The 20,828-nt window shown below is 40.2% G+C and overlaps 1 protein-coding gene across 1 annotated transcript; it reads right to left on the reverse strand.

The window, feature by feature from the left end:
• Positions 1–4,195: 4,195 nt before the first annotated feature.
• On the reverse strand, positions 4,196–17,837 carry LOC133655854 (sulfotransferase 1 family member D1-like). Its single transcript, XM_062056422.1, has 9 exons — positions 17,769–17,837; positions 17,315–17,392; positions 14,136–14,295; positions 9,751–9,879; positions 8,777–8,874; positions 8,582–8,708; positions 7,403–7,497; positions 7,143–7,317; positions 4,196–4,308 (listed from the first exon to the last, which is right to left on the reverse strand). Exons 1-9 carry the CDS (start codon positions 17,835–17,837, stop codon positions 4,196–4,198), a joined length of 1,044 nt encoding a protein of 347 aa, XP_061912406.1.
• Positions 17,838–20,828: the final 2,991 nt, after the last annotated feature.

Raw genomic sequence — 20,828 nt, forward strand, 5'->3', positions numbered from 1 at the left:
ATTTTCTGTATATCCTTCCAGTCAGGGGTTTATTTATTTTGTTTCTATCTGCAGTTAAGCCCGATGCTATCACGTTAGCTCCGTAGCTAAAGTGCTTCGCCGATGTATTGTTGTGGAGATAAAAGTTACTGTGAATGTCCATTTCGCGTTCTCGACTCTCATTTTCAAGAGGATATAGTATCCAAGGTGGTTTAAAATACAAATCCATGATCCACAATAGAAAAAGGAGAGAGTGTGGAATCCAATGAGCCAGCTTGTACCTAAGTTACGGTCAGAGCGAAAAAAGATACGTCCTGCACTGCACTCTAGTCCTTCACTCTCACGTTCCTCATCCACGAATCTTTCATCCTCGCTCAAATTAATGGGGTAATCGCCGCTTTCTCGGTCCGAATCGCTCTCGCTGCATCGTAAACATCGGGGAAATGTGAGGAGCCTTTCAACCTGCGACGTCACGCTACTCCCGGTACAGGTAAGGCTTTTTTTATCAGCGACCAAAAGTTGCGAACTTTATCGTCGATGTTCTCTACTAAATCCTTTCAGCAAAAATATGGCAATATCGCGAAATGATCAAGTATGACACATAGAATGGATCTGCTATCCCCGTTTAAATAAAAAAATGTCATTTCAGTAGGCCTTTAAAAAATGAAGTGTTATGAAACTGTTCATAAAAAGTCAGGCTTTTGTCTGTCCAACAGTCACAAAGTCGTCCTTTCGGTAAATGATTAATTCATGAGAGTCAGGTGATTGCTTTTGGTCCATTTCAGCTGTAAATAACAATATGTAAATAATAAATGTCAGTGTTTATCTCACGCCAACAACACAAACACAACACAAACGGTTTTAGCTTGTTCGCATTAGTATTCTGTTTACTCAGGTTGAGGCTAGTAACTACACAAATGGAGTGTCACTGACTACTTTTACAACATGCAATAAAGTAAATAGTTCATATTTGATGTTATTTACCTTTGTTACACTCGTGTGCTGCCTCTTTTACTTGATATTTACCCAACAAAGTCAGAGTAGTAAGTAGCTGAGGTCGCCGCTTCGATTCTGGCATCATACTCCTCCGTAAATACGTTTTAAAAGAGTCCATCCACTTCTCGTAGCTTCGCATAATGAAATGAAGTTTGTAAAAACGAATAAACAACAATAAACTGCATAGATAGAGTTTAAGGACTACGGCTGAGTAAAAACACTCCAAGATAGTTCCACTGATCAGCGTTTTTCAGCACAAATTTAGATGCCCCCACAAAAGTTCCTGCATTTCGAAATGTCCTTTCGTTCTTCTTTCTCTCCGTTGTCAAGTTTGTTGTAACAGAAATACACAAGAAATAAGAAATAAACCAGTCGCCGCATACATTTTAATGGTGGTCGTGGGTTTGAAAGATACGTTTTAGGAACGCTCCCAAGTGTGTTCAACCAATCAGTGTTCGACAGCGTAACCCGCCCTCAAAAAGGTTCCGGGTACCTTTCAGAAGTCCCACCGAGCAGGCAGGAACTCCAAAAGGATCCCGAAGAACTAATTCTATCCGGGTAGTTTTTGATGGAAACACAGGGAGAACTTTATTGGACCGGTAAATGGTAAAGTTACTGAAGTGAATTAATTAACTCATATCATGTTTTGCTTATGGTGAAAATGTATATCCAACTTGGAGAAAGCAAACCACCAAGTTTAATTAAATGGTGGTATTTCAGTTTAAGCAGATAATAAGATAAGGCCCCTTGGTTTGATATTCGCAGGTGGATTGGATCACTTCTCGTAAGAAAAGAGGCTCTAATTGGGACTTCGGAATGCAAAAGTGATAACCATATCTTTGAGAAGAATCTACCTGTCTAGCTCAAAGTCAACATTTAAGTTATGACTATGGTCAGGTTGTGTTCTTCTGAATTAACACACATCCAAACGCAGGAAGAAGGAATATAAGACTGTGGTTCGGCCTTTCCAAGTTAGCAGTGCCTCATTTTTTGGACTTGACCTCCTCCAGGTACTGCAGTCCTGTATAATGACGCTCGCTTGTAATAAAGCAACTTTTGGTTCAGTAAAGCGTCTCCGAAGTCTCTTCTGATCCAGCCGCAGTGCCGTGTCACCCTTTTGTCCGGACGAGGATGACAAGTCCAGAAATACACATCACTACGAATATTCATCTTTACACTTGTCGAGAGATTTAGTGCTCACGTTTAGATTTAAGATTTAGGTTTAGATTTAACGTTTAGGTTTGGATATAACATTTAGATTTAAAATGTAAGATTTAGATTTAACATTTTAAATTGAAATATAGATTTAAGGTTCAGACATAATATTTAGAGTCAGCATTTAACTTAAACTAACATTTAAAATTAACTAAATGTGAGTGGTAAATGTTGCAAAAGTGAGTTAAATGTGAGAAAAGTGAGCGAAATCTGAGAAATGTGTCTGCTAGAAAAGTGTGATTGAAGTTTTACATTTGGTACGCCATACAAACGCTGTCTGATGTTTTCTTGCCATACTTGTAGAAATGTATTTATAATAATTTCCTGAACTAAACATTGTTTCAACTCAACGCTGCATTTTGTGTTAGCGAAACCAAGGGGGATGAACATGCAGAAACGTTTAAATTAAAACCATAAAGCGCATGCAAAGGGAAAAGGCTGCAATCACGTCAACGCTCCAGGATCAAAAACACATGCCAAAAACTCGCACAAACCCACAAAACACATGACCAGAGTTTGGAATATTACTTTAAAAAAAGTAACTAATTATAGTTATACGTTACTTTACCAAAAAGGTCATTGAATTAAGCGCGCTTGGAACAGGATTTTAGCTCAGCTGTGTTTGCTAACTTAGCAGCGGCAGTTTGCTAAGTCAAATTTGGCTACTTCCTCGAAAAGAAACTACCAGAAGCTTTCTCACGCTGTAACTGTCTGCTACCTGCAGCTCTTTTATCCCACTGTTGTGGCTCCAGCTAGTTTTTTTCTATTTACCGTAGTTTCTACGCTGGCCCTTGAAGCACTGTCATGACTCTTTCAATGTTCTGCATCAGCCATTCAATTCCTGGGCCAGTGTTTTCTGGTGAGAAACCGTGACACTTAACTTGTCATGATTTAGCTTGTTAGTTTCCTTTGTTGCTAATGAACAATGATAATGATGTGTATTTCTGGTCTTGTCATCCTCGTCCGGACAGAAGGGTGACACGGCAGAGACGCCGGAGACGCTTTACTGAAACAAAAGCTGCTTTATAACAAGCAAGCGTCATTATACAGGACTGCAGTACCTGGAGGAGGTCAAGTCAAAAAATTAGGCACTCCTAATCTGAAGGAGCCTAACCACAGTTTTATATTTCTTCTTTCTCTGTCTGGGTGTGTGTTAATTCAGGAGAGTACAACCTGACCATGTAAGGAGATGTTCGTGTGTAAGTGACTGGGAAGACAACAGATGTATACCATAACTTGTAGGTTGACGTTAAGATAACATGGAGTCTCTGCTCTAGGATAGAGCTATCACTTTTGCATTCCGAAGTCTGAATGTATTGCCTCTTCTCGTGAGAGTTAACCCAGTCCACATGCGAATGTCCAACTAAGGCTTCTTAATTTATTATGGGCTCAACCATTATTTACTTAAACCTGGTGGTTCGCTTCCTCCAAGCTGAATATAAACATTCACCATATGTAGAACATAATATGAGTTGATTAATTCACTTCAGTAACTAGAGAGGGATTGACTGTTTTTGGAACTAGTGCTGTGTTACAATACTTTCATCGCAAACAAAGAAGGAATTTTTGCAAAGGTGGGCAGTATGCCTCATGATTGAACCGCATCAACACGGGACAAGTACTAAAAACTAACCAAATACAACCATTGCCGTGTCCCTGTTATGCAAGGTTAGACTATTTTTGGGGCATATGTCAAACTACGGAGAGGTTTTTTAAGGGGGAAGACAGAGCTCGTCTTAAAGGGGAACTGCACTTTTTAAAAAATGTTTGCCTATTGTTAACAATCATTATGAAAGACATGCTGGCGGATGTTTGAGGAAAAAAACAAGTGTCGCCTGTTTTCCTAGCGTGTCCCCCCCCCCCCCCCCCCCCCCCCCACACACACACACACACCACACACTCAAGCACACACAAGCAAACAATGCTTTAATATTCAAATATGATTTTTTTTTATTTGGGACATTACATTGTAGTAAATATTGAGAACAAACCCCAGCTCGCCGGTTTAGAGCTGTGTTCTGAATGGAATGTGGACGTGCTTCATTTTCTTCTTATAGTCCTCATCAAACTCTGCTGTCTGCCCTGGTGTAAAATGGTTCTTCCAATCACCGACTTGTCCTGTTTGCAAAAAAAGAAAACGCAGAAACAACAGTAATTCATCATAAATTTAACAGAAAGTACGAGAGGGACAAGCGGTAGAAAAATGGATGGATGGGTGGATAAAAATCGGGGCGGAGCTAAAGATTCAATGCAAACGCAATAGCTGTAAAGACCACTTGAGGCCACTGTTGTTCATCCATCCATCCATCCATTTTCTACCGCTTGTCTCTTTGGGGTCGCGGGGGGTGCTGGAGCCTATCTCAGCTGCATTCGGGTGGAAGGCGGTGTACACCCTGGACAAGTCGCCACCTCATCGCAGGGCCAACACAGATAGACAGACAACATTCACACTCACATTCACACACTAGGGCCAATTTTAGTATTGCCAATCAACCTATCCCCAGGTGCATGTCTTTGGAGGTGGGAGGAAGCCAGAGTACCCGGAGGGAACCCACGCAGTCACGAGGAGAACATGCAAACTCCACACAGAAAGATCCTGAGCCCAGGATTGAACTCAGGACCTGAAGCACATGCACTATTCCCTGTTCCACCGTGCTGCCCCACTGTTGTTCAATGATAGCTATTTCTCAGATTAGGGCAGGGTTACTCATCTAAATAGCTATAGGGGCCACATATCAAAATTTTACTTCTCCCTTGTACATAATACAAGTCTCTACCACAGCTTAAGATGCTTTCTTCACAAAATTGATTGGTTGATATGTTCATTAATTATGACAGGCAAAATATCATGATGGTAAAAAAATCCTCATACTGACAGGAGAGCTCTGCTGTTTTAAAGAACCTACTGCCAAAAACATGAAAGATCTTTGACAGTACATGACAACAATCCTGTGTTTTTAGCAATCTGCTGAAAAAAACAATTTTTTCTGTTAACTTTTTAACTGAACACAGACCAATCACAGGATGTATTTAGAGCACAGGCCGCCAAGTTCAATACATTGTATTCAGTCAAGTGACTTTTGAATGGAAGTAAACAAAGTGGTGGTCAACCAAATCAACATCGGTACTGTGCAGCAAACAGCGTGCAAACTATCTGAGTACTTAAGGGGCGTAGATCTTACCATTAAAAGCAGATGTGAGCCAAAAAGTGCAAACTATAAAGTTAAAGTTAAAGTACCAATGATTGTCACACACACACTAGGTGTGGTGAAATTTGTCCTCTGCATTTGACCCATCCCCTTGTTAACCCCCTGGGAGGTGAGGGGAGCAGTGGGCAGCAGCGGTGCCGCGCCCGTGAATCATTTTTGGTGATTTAACCCCCAATTCCAACCTTTGATGATGAGTGCCAAGCAGGGAGGTAACGGGTCCCATTTTTATAGTCTTTGGTATGACTCTGCCGGGGTTTGAACTCACAACCTACCGACCTCAGGGCGAACACTCTAACCACTAGGCCACTGAGTGCTATGCAATGGAATCGATCCCTATACTTGATCAAAAAAAGATTTGTCGAGTGCTCTCAAGGATTATCCGTCGGTGGAGTTTCTAGACATGTCGAACTATCTGGTGCTCCAGACATCATTCTACACGGCAAAACAGATAAAAGCTTGGAAACTCATGAACACCTACAACTACTTTGTGTGTGGCTGGGCCAAAGAAACTGGCATCAAGACTCTCCTGGGCAAATCATGCATTGTTTTTGCTTGGGTAAGGTTGCATTTCTTGATTTCATGGTGTAACGCTGCATCTTGCTGTTTTGCACTGTTGTGCAGCAAAAATGTGTTTTAAGAACTCTGAAACAAAATAAAATATAAATAATATGAACATAATACTTCAATGGTGCAAACCGGGTAATTCTATGTAACTTTGTATCACTGTCAATATTAATTACAAATTATCGTGAGACTTCGTACTGGTCTATTTTGGACAGCCAGCTGTCGCAAGACTTTAAACTGGCCAGCTGTTATGCCCGACAATTAAAGCTTATTCCTGCACCTTTGTGAACAAGAGGTGCACATATGTCGGATTTATGGAACAGGGGAACTGGTGAGTGTTTTAAATGGATTATTGAGCAATCTGTGAAATACGAGCTGTCAGCTGGTGCCAGCTGTATACATTCATGATTTAGGGCTATATAAATAAACATTGATTGATTGATTGATTGATTCATGGGTCTCTCGCTTGGTTACACAAACTTACCTGGGTTACAATGGAACATTCTAAACCTTGAAAGTATATATAAAAAAAAAACCTTTAACGAAGTGATCACTGCAAACTTGTGAGTTCTTCGATTGCGCTCCCTTTGACTGGAGTGCTCTTCACGAGCAATTTTTCTCATTGTCATTTCCATAGCCTGCTCAGTGGCCTTGTGGGTAGTGTCCGCCCTGAGATTGGTCAGGGCGGTCATACCAAAGACTATACAAATGGGACCCATTACCTCCCTGCTTGGCACTCAGCATCAAGGGTTGGAATTGGGGGTTATATCACCAAAATGATTCCCGAGCCACTGCTGCTGCTCACTGCTCTCCTCACCTCCCAGTGGGTGGAACAAGGGGATGGATCAAATGCAGAGGGTAATTTCACCACACCTAGTGTGTGTGTGACTATCAATAGTATTTTAACTTTTAAAATCTTGCACTCTTTCACCCTTCTTGATTATATCTCAATGAATTCTAAAGAAATGTTCATCCTTTTCGCGATTTAAATCGTTCCAACAGCCTAAAACAACGCAAGCATAGGGTACTTTTTTCTTAGTGGTGCACAGAACACTTTGACAACAGATGCTCACTTGACCACCACCTCAAATCTCGCATAGTTAATGAGCCGGACGTGACGTCGGGTGAATACAACCTATAGCCATTGATTCAAGTTATATTGTCGAGGTTTTGAAAGACCTTTTCTCATGAAGGTTGAGATGGACTGGTCAAAAACAGGAGCTAAGCTGTAGTTGGCCATCGGGTTCTCCTTCATTTGCTTGAAAGACGTCAGCTCCACAATGCGGCTGATGACATCATCAGAGAGGGACAGGCCCAGGTACCTCATAATGCGCTCCACTTCACGTCGACGATTCTGGGCAAGAAAAATAACCAGGTTTGGTGGCAAAGCAAACAAATAATGAAGACATTTCATAATAATTAGGTTTCATTAATACTACCTCTTTCATGTCTTCATAGAAGATGTAAAGAATGTTCCTCTGTTCTCGTTCTTGCCAGTAAGTTTTGACATGATCATACCAGGAGCCCCATGGCACTACAGAAGCAATAAGAGGGTCACTTAAGTGATCAACCAAAGAAGTCAAATCAATGTTAAATAGATAGATATCACACACCCAATTTTCAAGTACCGTATTTTTCGGAGTATAAGTCGCTCCGGAGTATAAATCGCACCGGCTGAAAATGCATAATAAAGAAGGGAAAAAACATATATAAGTCGCACTGGAGTATAAGTCGCATTTTTGGGGGAAATTTATTTGATAAAACCCAACACCAACAATAGACATTTGAAAGGCAATTTAAAATAAATAAAGAATAGTGAACAACAGGCTGAATAAGTGTACGTTATATGATGCATAAATAACCAACTGAGAACGTGCCTGGTATGTTAACGTAACATATTATGGTAAGAGTCATTCAAATAACTATAACATATAGAACATGCTATACGTTTACCAAACAATCTTTCACTCCTAATCGCTAAATCCGATGAAATCTTATACGTCTAGTCTCTTACGTGAATGAGCTAAATAATATTATTTGATATTTTACGGCCAAACTATGAAAAAAACTGCGACTTATAGTCCGAAAAATACGGTACTTCTTCAAATGTCATTGTTTTTTATCCATCAATGTGTTTATTGGTGTGTATTTAATTGATATCCATATATTACATTTCCTCAGTGTTATATTTAGCAGTACATGTGTTCTAGAAAGTTTGCTAATACGTTATGGCATGCCGGCCAGGCTACGTGGCAAATGTTTGTCTGTCTTGCGATGGATAAGTATGGTGCAATTGGCATTTATTGAGTTATTTTGATTTCCCTGTTTTGATTTGCTATGACGTCATTGATGTTTTGCATTTATGTATTCTTATTTGTTTTACAAAGTGTATAGCTTTATTTTTATATTAAACAGTGTCCCCTGTGTTTTGTGAAGGGATGACTAAAGCAATCCCTCATCCTACACACCAACATATAAAACACAATACAGAGCCACAGAGGAGCACCAACCATACCTAAGAGCTCAAATACACACCTCTTTTTATACTTGCATGAGAGTTGAGAATTTTACGTAATGGCAGCATGTAAATGTACGGTTTAATGTCGCAGTCTACGTACACTCTCCACGCATGAACTTTTGGATGTAGCCCTCCCAGGGTCCAGGGTCGGGGTGGATGAGATACATCTGATCAAAGTAGAAGTAGCTCACCAGGTTGTCCTTAGCATTACGAGCCACGTAGATCACCTTCACACACACAATTATTTAAGAGGTTGTTGGTCCTCATGCCAGCGGCCACTGTCCCATCAACTTACTTTGCACTTGTTTTCCAAAAAGCCCTTTGGAATGAGATGAAATGGCAAATGTGTTTTGATAACTCTTGGGGGGTCCATTGCCTTCAGGAGATCAATACCTAAGAATTTACAGCAACAAAAACATAAGTATCCATTTGTATATACAGTATCTGAGTTCCAATAGGGCAGGGATGTCAAACATGCAGCCCGCGGGCCGGGTTTTAGGCCTGCAAACAGGTTCAATCCGGCCCACGAGAGGAGTTTGCTAAGTGTAAAATTGGCTGCTTTTTTTAAACTAAAGAAACTGTTGTTCTAAATGTGTCCACTGGGTGTCGCAACAGCATTTCTAGTATGCAAGGAAAATGGGCTATACGGGCGAGCAAGTATACCAAGCAAGAGATACAAGGTAAAGCGGGGCTGCGACTCCTCCCCCTCAACCCAACGTAAAACAAACAGGAGTACAATAAACAATTGGTAATCCCACTTAAAATGCTGCATGAGACACTGCCCATTGATAAAGTTCTGCGAAAATGATTGTCTTCTTTGCAAATTTAAAGAAATTGAACAGTGGAAATCACAAATGTGGTAGTTGATACATAGAAGCGTTTTTATTTATGCTTTATTTTGTTTTTGTTCAATCCTAGATGGGTTGTGATTTAATGTTTATTTGCTTTGTAGATACACTGTGATTAAGTCTAAGTTCATTGTGTTCTTCATGGTGTTTTTGAAACTGCACCAATTTTTTCCTCACAATTTTCAACTAACTTAAATTGTTTTGTCAAGAGGATTATTTGTGATATTTACATTTTCAGAATGTGCTTGTTCTATTGTGTGCCAAAGTAAAACAAAGAAAACAATCTGAAGTTGTCGTAGTTGTATTTTTAAGTTATTATGCCATGATTTTCCCCATCCGGCCCTCGTAGGAATAGATTTTCCTCCATGTGGCCCCTGAGCTAAAATTAGTTTGACACCCCTGCAATAGAGAGTCTAAACACCTGAGGAAAGACCTGGCCGAGCTGAATTCTCCAGGAAAGGCATTCGAGAAGGAGTGATGGCTCTTTTGCAGGTCTCAATATCTCCGTTGTGAAGAAGCAGATCCACTATCTCCTGAACCCATGTTGTCCCTTATCATCCAAAAAAAATAACATTGATTGATTGAAACTTTTATTAGTAGGTTGCACAGTGAAGTACATATTCCGTACAATTGACCACTAAATGGTAACACCCGAATAAGTTTTCCAACTTGTTTAAGTCGGGATCCACTTAAATTGATTCATGATACAGATATATACTATCAAATACTATCAAATATATACTAACATCATAATACAGTCATCACACAAGATAATCATCAGAGTATATACATTGAATTATTTACATTATTTACAATCCGGGGTGTGGGATATGGAGGTGGGGGCGGGGGGGGGGGGGGGGGGGGGGGGTAGGTTTGGTTGGTATCAACACTTCAGACATCAACAATTGCATCATCAGAGAAATGGATATTGAAACAGTGTAGGACTGACTTGGTAGGATATATATAGCAAGTAGTGGACAGTGTTGGGTTAGTTACTGAAAACCAGTAACTAGTTACAATTACTAGTTACTTTATTTCAAAAGTAACTCAGTTACTAACTCAGTTACTTACACCAAAAAGTAATGCGTTACTGTGAAAAGTAACTATTTAGTTACTTTTTTCCCCCCCCCTTTTTTTAAGGCTCCCATTAATGCCCTTTTAGCCTTCATTTCAGTACTGTTATTGCACTGGAGAATAATACAATCTGTTGATCAACTTGACATGCATTTGCATCACTGAACTCAGAAAGCAATGTGGTCTACATACAACACACAAAGACAAAGATATGTTTCAAAGGGCCAATTTATTTCAGGCCAGAAAAAATTGACAAAACTATTTTAAATAGCTGCAACATAATGGCACTTTAACTTTAACTCTAAGTAGATAGGATCTTTGATCCAAGACACAACTTACATTTAACTAAAATGTTATTTTCTTTGTGCTCGACAAAAGAAAAGTATTGAGAATGTCTCCATGTTAAAAAACTCGACTTCTGGCTTCACCATGATGTCTTGTTAGTTGTTATGAGAGTAGCGTATGTGTGTGTGTGTGTGGCCCTTTAAGATATGACAGCATGAGAGGTGAGTGATGTCAGTGAGTGAGTGGGCGAGAGAGGTGAGGGAGCGGCGACAGTGAGTGGTGTAGGCAGGGGCGCCACCAGGGATTTTGGGCCCCATGAAAAGAATCTTTACAGGGCCCCCAACACAGCGGCAACATTTTTTGATGCTATTTTACATACAATTATGCATTTTAATGGTATTTTTGACTATCATTACCATATTTTTGAAAGAAGAACAGCCTCACAGTTGACATGTACAGTAGGGGAAGAACTGAGCACTCTGAATACAATGGAATTCATTTTGAGTCATTTATTTGCTGCACCACTGATTCTTAAATTGGAAATAAACTCTTCCATGACATTATTGAATAAGAACAGCTTGATAAATGTTTGACTGGATTGATTATTTAACTAATACAGCAGTAAAATGTAAAAATCCAGAGTTTTCTTGAGCTAACATGGTGAGAAAAGTGAGCTAGCTTATTACCACAGACAGGGACAAAGTTAATATGCATAACTTTCCACCACAACTAACAAACCCACCTTTTTTTGGAAATATTGGGTGACATATTGTCGACCCTTCAACTCCTTTTCCTCTCTTATTTTATTTTATTTTATTTTTTTGGCTGCCTGATTTTTGAGGCATACTGCTGTCTCCTCCGCTTTGCCCGCTGTGGCGTGCGGGGAGGCGTGCTTTCTGTGGGTGGGGGAAAGCACGCCTCTTCTTTTCCAACGGAGCGCTCCAATAAAACACACTCAGATCTTCAGTTTCTAGCCGATACTACATAAAAATAACGTAAAATAACGCAGTAACGCATCATGCAGTAACGGCAACTGAGTTACTGTATATAAAAAAATAACGCGTTAGATTACTAGTTACCGCCGAAACTAGCGGCGTTACAGTAACGCGTTACTTAGTAACGCGTTAGTCCCAACACTGGTAGTGGACATAGAGAGAGAGATCAGAAAGTATAAGAAAAAGTGTAAGAAAAAGTGTCTACATTTGATTGTTTGATTGTTTACATTTGATTATTTATAATCCGAAGAGGTATTATGTGGAAGGGAGGGTGTTAGTTTAGGGTTGTAGTTGCCTGGAGGTGTTCTTTTAGTGCGGTTTTGAAGGAGGATATAGATGCCCTTTCTTTTACACCTGTTGGGAGTGCATTCCATATTGATGTGGCATAGAAAGAGAATGAGTTAAGACCTTTGTTAGTTCGGAATCTGGGTTTAACGTGGTTAGTGGAGCTCCCCCTGGTGTTGTGGTTATGGCGGTCATTTACGCAGTGGCGTGCGGTGAGGTTCATGTCAGGTGAGGCACTGACTTCATCACAGTCAGATTTACAAACATATGAACCCTAAAGAGTATCTTATTCACCATTTGATTGGCAGCAGTTAACGGGTTATGTTTAAAAGCTTATACCAGCATTGTTCCCTGCTTGGCACTCAGCATCAAGGGTTGGAATTGGGGGTTAAATCACCAAAAATTATTCCCAGGCACAGCGCCGCTGCTGCCCACTGCTCCCCTCACCTCCCAGGGGGTGAACAAGGTGATGGGTCAAATGCAGAGGACACATTTCACCACACCTAGTGTGTGTGTGACAATCATTGGTAACTTAACTTTAACTTTACACTTACAAACTGTAGCACACAAAAAAGCACATTTAATAAAAAAAAACATTATTATGGTCTTACCTTAACTTATAAGTGCGGGAGCAGTGGTGTTCGTGTTGGAAGAGTTGTGAATGAATGAAATGTGAAATCCGCGCTTAAGTCTGCAGGTGTACCTAATGTTGTGTCCCTGTTCACGGCTCCTCCGGCGCGCCGCGCGAGCATTGTTGTTTTTGCACTTTTTGGCTTCTTGTTAAGTGACTTTTTTTGGGTGGATTCGGTCTTGCAAGTGGAGGGTTTCGGTGTGGGCTTTGGTTGGTGTGGCGCTCCCGTCGGGCGGTGCATTCTGTGGCGGAGGTGCTTGGCACCAGGAGGCGGGGTTATGAGACGAGCCTCCAGTTTTATGATCGCTCAGCACAATAAATACGTTACACACATACAGTTGTTCAGAAAATACACTGTACATTATATACCTCAGCTAACTAAACTATGGAAATGTATAATATAATTCATATAGCAATACAGTCTCACTGCACAGCAGGCCAGCAGTTAGCCGAGTCATTGCGCACAATCCATGTTGAGGCACAAATCAGTGACGTGCCTCAACTGGCTGCTGATCACCGCACCGTCTCTTCTCAGTATTTGAACGGCAAATGTGAAAATAAAAATAAAAATAATCTAAAACTGGTGAAGTTAAATGGAAAATAACTTTAGTATAATCACTGGATACATATAACAATTTAATTAATTTTTTTTCTTTTTACTTTTTTTTACTTTCCATGATGGCAGGTGAGGCCGTGCCTCCCCTGCCTCTAGTGACTGCACGCCACTGCATTTACGTTAAGGAAGTAGTTTGACATGTACTTCGGTATCAGGGAGGTGTAGCGGATTTTATAGACTAGGCTCAGTGCAAGTTGTTTTACTCTGTCCTCCACCCTGAGCCAGCCCACTTTAGAGAAGTGGGTAGGAGTGAGGTGTGATCTGGGGTGGATGTTTCTTAAGGGTTGTGTTTAAAACACTTTGTACAACATGTTAACATACATGTTAGCATACATGAAATACTGATTACAGTTGTTTAATTTTTATACAAATGGTCAATAACTTATGGACAATTACTTGCTAAATTTCTAAAGATAATTTGCTTATTTTTATCAAATTTTACACATGTGCTTGTCAGTCCCTTAAAATATATTTAGTAGGCTAAGGTTTATTAAAAGCGTTCCTGGATGTCATTGTAACAATTAACTAGCATTTGTGTATAAATATTGGGGTATTTTCTTGCGCTGATTTCAATTATGTAAGCGAGTAATCACCTGTGAATAATCACGATTAATCCAAATTCCAAAATGTGAATAATCTGATATGATATGTCCATTTTATCTCCAATACTAAATGTTTCCTTCTCTATTAGCTGTGTCAGAAAAACATTACCTGTTTGATATTTTTGTTTAGAACGAATTTAAGTAAGAAAGGTGGGCAAAAATGTTTTTTTAATCAAAGTCTTTTTCTGGTCTTCAAAAACGTAAGGATTTTTATGTTCTGTTTAGATTTGGATTATCTTCAAAGCAAATCTAGTAGCGTTTTGACATGACCTGGCAAAAATAATGTATGAGTACCACACCATGAAAAAACAATCAAACCTGCTTTGGGGTAGCTGGCGATAAGCAAGTCAGAAGGATCAGCACAGAAGGATGAGACAGCATCGTAGTTGTCGGCGACAGGTTCCACCAGAGGAACTCCTTTTACTGTCACCAGTCGGCATCGATGTTTGTCTTCTTGGTCCTTTGACATGACTGAGGTCTATAAGATTTGTGAACAACTCTCAAAAATATCAGGCTGTAAGGTCGCAAGAGTGTTTTCTCTTTCTCTCCTCTATGCGGTGTAACATACATGTAGCCTTTTTTCTAGAGATTTCAGCTACTGAACTGTGACTGTGGTCCACACGTGTTAAATAGTCATTTAAAATGTATACAAGCCCAAAGCAAACTGGAACTCCTAAATTTCTTTGGCTCTGTAGTGGAATATTAAGCACTAAAACAAATATTTTTTTATTCCAGTACTCGACTCGAGTAGACTACTGGTTATGAGCCTTTACAAATCTATTTGAATGGTTAAACCTGTTTGTGCAAGTGCGATCATATTCAGCTGCATGTGCAACACCAAAGTCAAATACAAAATGTTTGGACTGAATCAAAGCAACTTTCAGAGATAACAACCAAAACTTTATTTTTGTATGGGGAGACTTTAACATTGACCTTCTGAATCCGAACAAGCAGAAAAAGACTTCAGACTTCAGAGATACCGTGCAGAGTATGAGTCCATATCCAAAAATCACTGAACAGGGTTTACGTGTCTTTTTGTCTACTGTTCTTCCGTTACACGGTTATTGTGACTAAAACTATCACGATTATCATTATTATTGCGGTTCTGTTCAATGTGCTCAAAAAGTACTAATAAACACACTGAAATCTTTTGACCAAGTTATTTTTTAAACAGAATAAAAACAAATAGGCACACCACTGTGCCTGTTTTGTGTTTCTTATGCTTCACTGATAGTAGTTTAGTCTTAGTATTTTATCTGTATTAATGGATAAGCTTTTATTGTTTTAAATATTGTTTTGTACTGTAGTACTTTAAGGTTTATTTAAATGAAAAGAGCGCAACAAATACAATTTAATATAATCATGAATTATTTCTGGCAGCCAATGTGTCGTACTTTGTTTAGCGGTCATTGAACAATGTTGTAAAATGCACCTTTGTCTCTTTTTCTCTGAGGAAAGATTGATTGCCATAAATCAATGGCAATAAACAGAACATTTTAATTAAAGCACAGCAGATACACAAGTGAAAGGCAGACATCCATCCATCCATTTTCTAGCGCTTGTCCCTTTCGGGGTCACGGTGGGTGCTGGAGCCTATCTCAGCTGCATTCGGGCGGAAGGCGGTGTACACCCTGGACAAGTCGCCACCTCATCGCAGGGCCAACACAGATAGACAGACAACATTCACACTCACATTCACACACGAGGGCCAATTTAGTGTTGCCAATCAACCTATCCCCAGGTGCATGTCTTTGGAGGTGGGAGGAAGCCGGAGTACCCGGAGGGAACCCACACAGTCACGGGGAGAACATGCAAACTCCACACAGAAAGATCCTGAGCCCAGGATTGAACTCAGGACTACTCAGGACTACTCAGGACCTTCGTATTGGGAGACAAATGCACTAACCCCTGTGCCACCGTGCTGCCCGAAAGGCAAACAAAGAAGATAAATTCAATTAATTCAGGTTTTAGGATTATAAGAGCCACAATTATTTGGTGCATCCAATAGGATAGGTAATAGTAATAATAATTATAATAATAATGGATTAGTTTTGTAGTGCTTTTCCAGACACTTCAAGGGCTTTACAGTGACAACTGAGAATCAGTTACTCGAAAATTCACACACTTGATGGTGGTAAACTACATTTATAGCCACAGCTGTTCTGGTGCGACCTTCTTAGCCTTTTAAAAGTCAAAATTCAAACATGTCTTTGCACTTTACTTTTGGGGCGTAAATATGTTTGTCTAATCCAATAATGTTTGAACAATGTTTGTCTTTCTAATATTCGTAAGGGGCCTGGGCTCCTCTGTAGTAGAAAGGTTGGGCTCTGGGGTAAAAACGGTGAGAATCCTTGATCTAACTGACAAATCAGCCATACTTTATTGTTTTAATAAACATTTTATTTCTTCTGGCTCTTTGATTCCCTATCTCCACATCTAAATCAAATGTTCAGAAGGTTTGCATGTCACCATCTCTTTACATTTCCATGGCTAATTCATTTAGTTTTACACTTATTGATGTGTTTAAGGTCAAGAGAGCCTTAAAACAAATGGATCCTGGTAAATCTTCAGGTTCTGACAAACTTGAGCCCTTCTTTTAAAAGTCAGCCGTTGATTTTATTGCAGAACCTCTTACGCATATGTGTAATCTTTAACTGTCCAGTAATGAGATTCCTAACATATGGAAATCAGCCAATGTTTTATCTTTGTTGAAAGGAAAAGATCCCACAGCTGTTAATAACTATCGACCTAGGGCTGGGCGATATGGCAAAAAAAATTATCATGATTAATTTTTTCATATCGTCTGATCTTGATTATTATGAGTATTTTTCATATTGTTTAGAATATGCCAGTTTTGAAGCATTTGTACACAAAACTAAAGCAACCAGATATTAAAATGTTTTTATTAACTTTAAAAGTAAATAACAGAACAAATTAAATGAGATGAAAAATATAAAAACAATTTCTACTCAACAGTAGAACAAATGTAGGAAAATCTAAAATAATGCAGTACTCTATTTTGCAGATATTACAATACTAAATAAAACTTACCAATATTAAAATTAGCAGCAGTCAGTATACTGATCAAATATATTTTGCAAATAACACTCCTCATGGTCCACATTTTAAACAGTAAACCCAATATTATTTGAACATTTAAAACAAAATTAATATAGATATACCTGAATAAAAGAACAAGTTTCACTCAAAACAAAAGTGCAACAGTGCAGAAAAATATAACAAAACATTGCAATTTGTATAGCCCTGAGGATTTTTGGAGGTATACAGAATGCAAAATGATCAAACTGCCCCTCTGGGATAATGAGACACCTTGAAACGTAAACTTTATTCTTTTCAAGTTATGATGCTAATGTACAGTACATATCCTGTTACAGATGACTAGTTTGGGATATTGCAAACCACCTGCATGCTGAATCTAGTGCAGATTATTTAGGATTTAGGCCAAGGTTTTTTGCCAAAAAGACTAACTTGCCTACAACATCCGGCTTTAAAGCTGCCCTGTTGGCCCCTGTGCTAAAAACCCCCTCAGAGGGTGAGCTCAACAGCTTGCTGATCTGTTAGAACAAAGGTGGAGAGAGATTATGGCTTTTCAAAAAAGATGCCAAGTGTCTTCTTCTGTATTTTCACTGGTGTAGCTGAAGTTGTTGCTTCTGTTGTGGTCAGAGGTCTAGACTGTGATGTCTTCCATTCGTCCAACATTTGAGAGAGACCCTCACAACCTTTACTTTGTCAGCCTACATGTAGTGGATCTTGAATCGTGGATCAACAACGTTTGCCATGCACAGCAGGTCATCAGTGGTAGCAGCATCACATTTTTCATTTAAGTAGCTGGTGACTGAACTTTTGATGGTTGTAGTAAGGTTTGTGTTAGTATCTTGTGGCTTTAAGACTTCTTCGTTGAAGAACACGTTTCACACACGAGATACTGACATATGCTTCTCCAGAAAGGGCGTTGGTAAAGTCAACAAGTGGATTTAGGGCCTTGTGGACAGACTCCATGAAGACATCAATGTCCTGCCATGAAGGAATCCAGTGCCTCTTTTTTCGATCATCTGAGAAAACCTTTGCAATGGCCTTCTCCTGATTCAGTAATCTTGCATCATAGCATTGCGGGACCGCCACCTTGTGGGGAATTCTGTGATCAACCTGTGCTTTGACAGATTAGGTCTTTTTCAACAGCAGGAACTTTTACAAGAACTTTCCCGGGTAAATAAAGTTCTTCCTGTGTTTCCACCAAACTCTACTCAGGTAGATTTAGTTCTTCAGGAACCTTTCAGAGTTCCTTCCAGCCAGGTGGGACTTTTTAGAAGGTTCCTGTCCTGTTGTCGAACACTGATTGGTTGAACACAGTTAGGGGCGTTCCTAAAACGTATTTTTCAAACACACAAGCGCCATTGTTAGACGACTCGTTTTTTTCCCATTTCCTGTGTATTTCCCCAAACCTTAACACCCTACAGCCCACACCGTCCCAACCTCAACACCTCTCCACCTCCGCCCAAAAACACAGTTTGAAAAAAATTATGATTTTTACTCTACAGAACAGAAACACAATGCAAAATTATCACCCATTTTAAAAAATAATTGTATCAGGGTTTTTTTAGGAGAAACACACGAGCCCTAGTGTGTGAATGTGAGTGTGAACGTTGTCTATCTGTGTTGGCCCTGTGATGAAGTGGCGACTTGTCCAGGGTGTAGCCCGCCTACCGCCCGAATGCACCTAAGACAGGCTCCAGCACCCCCCGTGACCCAAAAAGGGACAAGCGGTAGAAAATGAATGGGTGAATTTCGTTCATTTCCTGCATGTGCGAGTGTAATAAAAGCCAGTCAACTTCAAGTAGAGTGCTGGCGATCCAGGAGACTGCCTGTGTTTTTAGCTCAGTAGTCGTACGCTAGTCTCTTACACAGGTGACGTGGGCTCGAGCCCCACTTGGAGCATTAGGAAAAAAAGAACGCAGCTGAGAGAGTGTACATAATCGCTAGACGAAGCCGAGCTGTTTGTGATTGACAGCTATGAACACCAATTGTATTCCGCCGTCAAAATCGGGGGCCCCACTCAATCAGGGGCCTCCAGGCTTCAGCCCAGGTAAGTCCATGCATAGCGCTAACCAATGATGATTTGAGCAAATAGATTAGATTAGTGACTTTTCAAAGTCCATGACAAACAGTCTACTGAAGAAGTTAAAGGGGAATTGCACTTTTTTATAATTTTGTCTATAGTTCACAATCAGACAAGAACGCGTGTCTTTTTTTTTTTTTTAGGATTTTAAAGATTTGAAAACACGCTTGGTAGATGCGGCTAATGAAAGTCGCCGTTGTAGCTTTCAAAGCCCTCTAAAAAACTTTAAAACCCTCATCAACGTTTTTTATACACACAGCAAGTACAGTCAAACCTGTGTTAGCGGCCACCTGTGTTTGGCAATCAGTTGCCGATGCCGACCATGAAAGTATCCCCCTCAGAAAAAGTAGTGTTTTTTACTTTTTCTATAGCGGCCAGTCATTTTGCATCCCTAAACAGTTTTATGACTCAGTATAGCGGCCACCGATATCAAAATTTGCCATACCAAGGTCTGTGAAATTTCATTTCTTAAGCGGGATTTGCAGTGGCCGCAACAGGATCTCAACCGGTGGGTTGCGCTGTTGACTAATCACCAAATGTCTCGTAAGGAATGGAAAACCGCATCCTATTCACATAAGCAACAATGAGCAGCTGCTCAAATTCAATAGCACTGTTCAAGTTTAGAAAGCTTGCAAAACTGTATTTTAGAAACGGTTTACTACAATTCAGGATACATACACACCAGTGACGTGCGGTGAGGTTCATGACTGGTGAGGCACTGACTTCATCACAGTCAGATTGACAAACATATGAACCCTAAAGAGTATCTTATTCACCATTTGATTGGCAGCAGTTAACAGGTTATGTTTAAAAGCTCATACCAGCATTCTTCCCTGCTTGGCACTCAGCATCAAGGGTTGGAATTGGGGGTTAAATCACTAAAAATTATTCCCGGGCGCGGCGCCGCTGCTGCCCACTGCTCCCCACTGCTCCCCTCACATCCCAGGGGGTGAGCAAGGGGATGGGTCAAATGCAGAAGACACATTTCACCACACCTAGTGTGTGTGTGACAATCATTGGTACTTTAACTTAACTTTAACTTTACACATACAAACTGTAGCACACAAAAAAGCACATTTAATAAAAAAAAACTTATTATGGTCTTACCTTTACTTATAAGTGCGGGAACGGTGGTGTCCGTGTTGGAGGAGTTGTGAATGAATGAAATATGAAATCCGTGCTGCAGTCTGCAGGTGTACCTAATGTTGTGTCCCTGTTCACGGCTCCTCTGGCGCGAGCATTGTTGTTTTTGCACTTTTTGGCTTCTTGTTAAGTGACTTTTTTTGGGTGGATTCGGTCTTGCACGTGGAGGGTTTGGGTGTGGGTTTTGGTTGGTGTGGCACTCCCGTCGGGGTTCTGCGGCGGGGTGCATTAGCCGGCACCAGGAGGCGGGGTTACTGCGAGCCTCCCACAGTGCGTCTTCGCAGCAGTTTTATGATCACTCAGCACAAGAAATACTTTACACACATACAGTTGTTGACAAAATACACTGTACATTATATACCTCAGCTAACTAAACTATGGAAATGTATAATATAATTCATATAGCAATACGGTCTTACTGCACAGCAGGCCAGCAGTTAGCCGACTCCGCAATCCGTGTTGAGGCTCAACGCAGTGACGTGCCTCAACTGGCTGCTGATCACCGCACCGTCTCTTCTCAGTATTTGAACGGCAAATGTGAAAATAAAAATACAAATAATCTAAGACTGGTGAAGTTAAATGGAAAATAACTTTATAGTATAATCACTGGATACATATAACAATTTAATTAATTTTTTTTCTTTTTACATTTTTTTTCTTTCCATGATGGCAGGTGAGGCCCCGCCTCCCCTGCCTCCAGTGACCGCACGTCACTGATACACACGTACATG

The sequence above is a fragment of the Entelurus aequoreus genome, linkage group LG08 (assembly GCF_033978785.1).
Source record: "Entelurus aequoreus isolate RoL-2023_Sb linkage group LG08, RoL_Eaeq_v1.1, whole genome shotgun sequence".
Taxonomy (NCBI): domain Eukaryota; kingdom Metazoa; phylum Chordata; class Actinopteri; order Syngnathiformes; family Syngnathidae; genus Entelurus; species Entelurus aequoreus.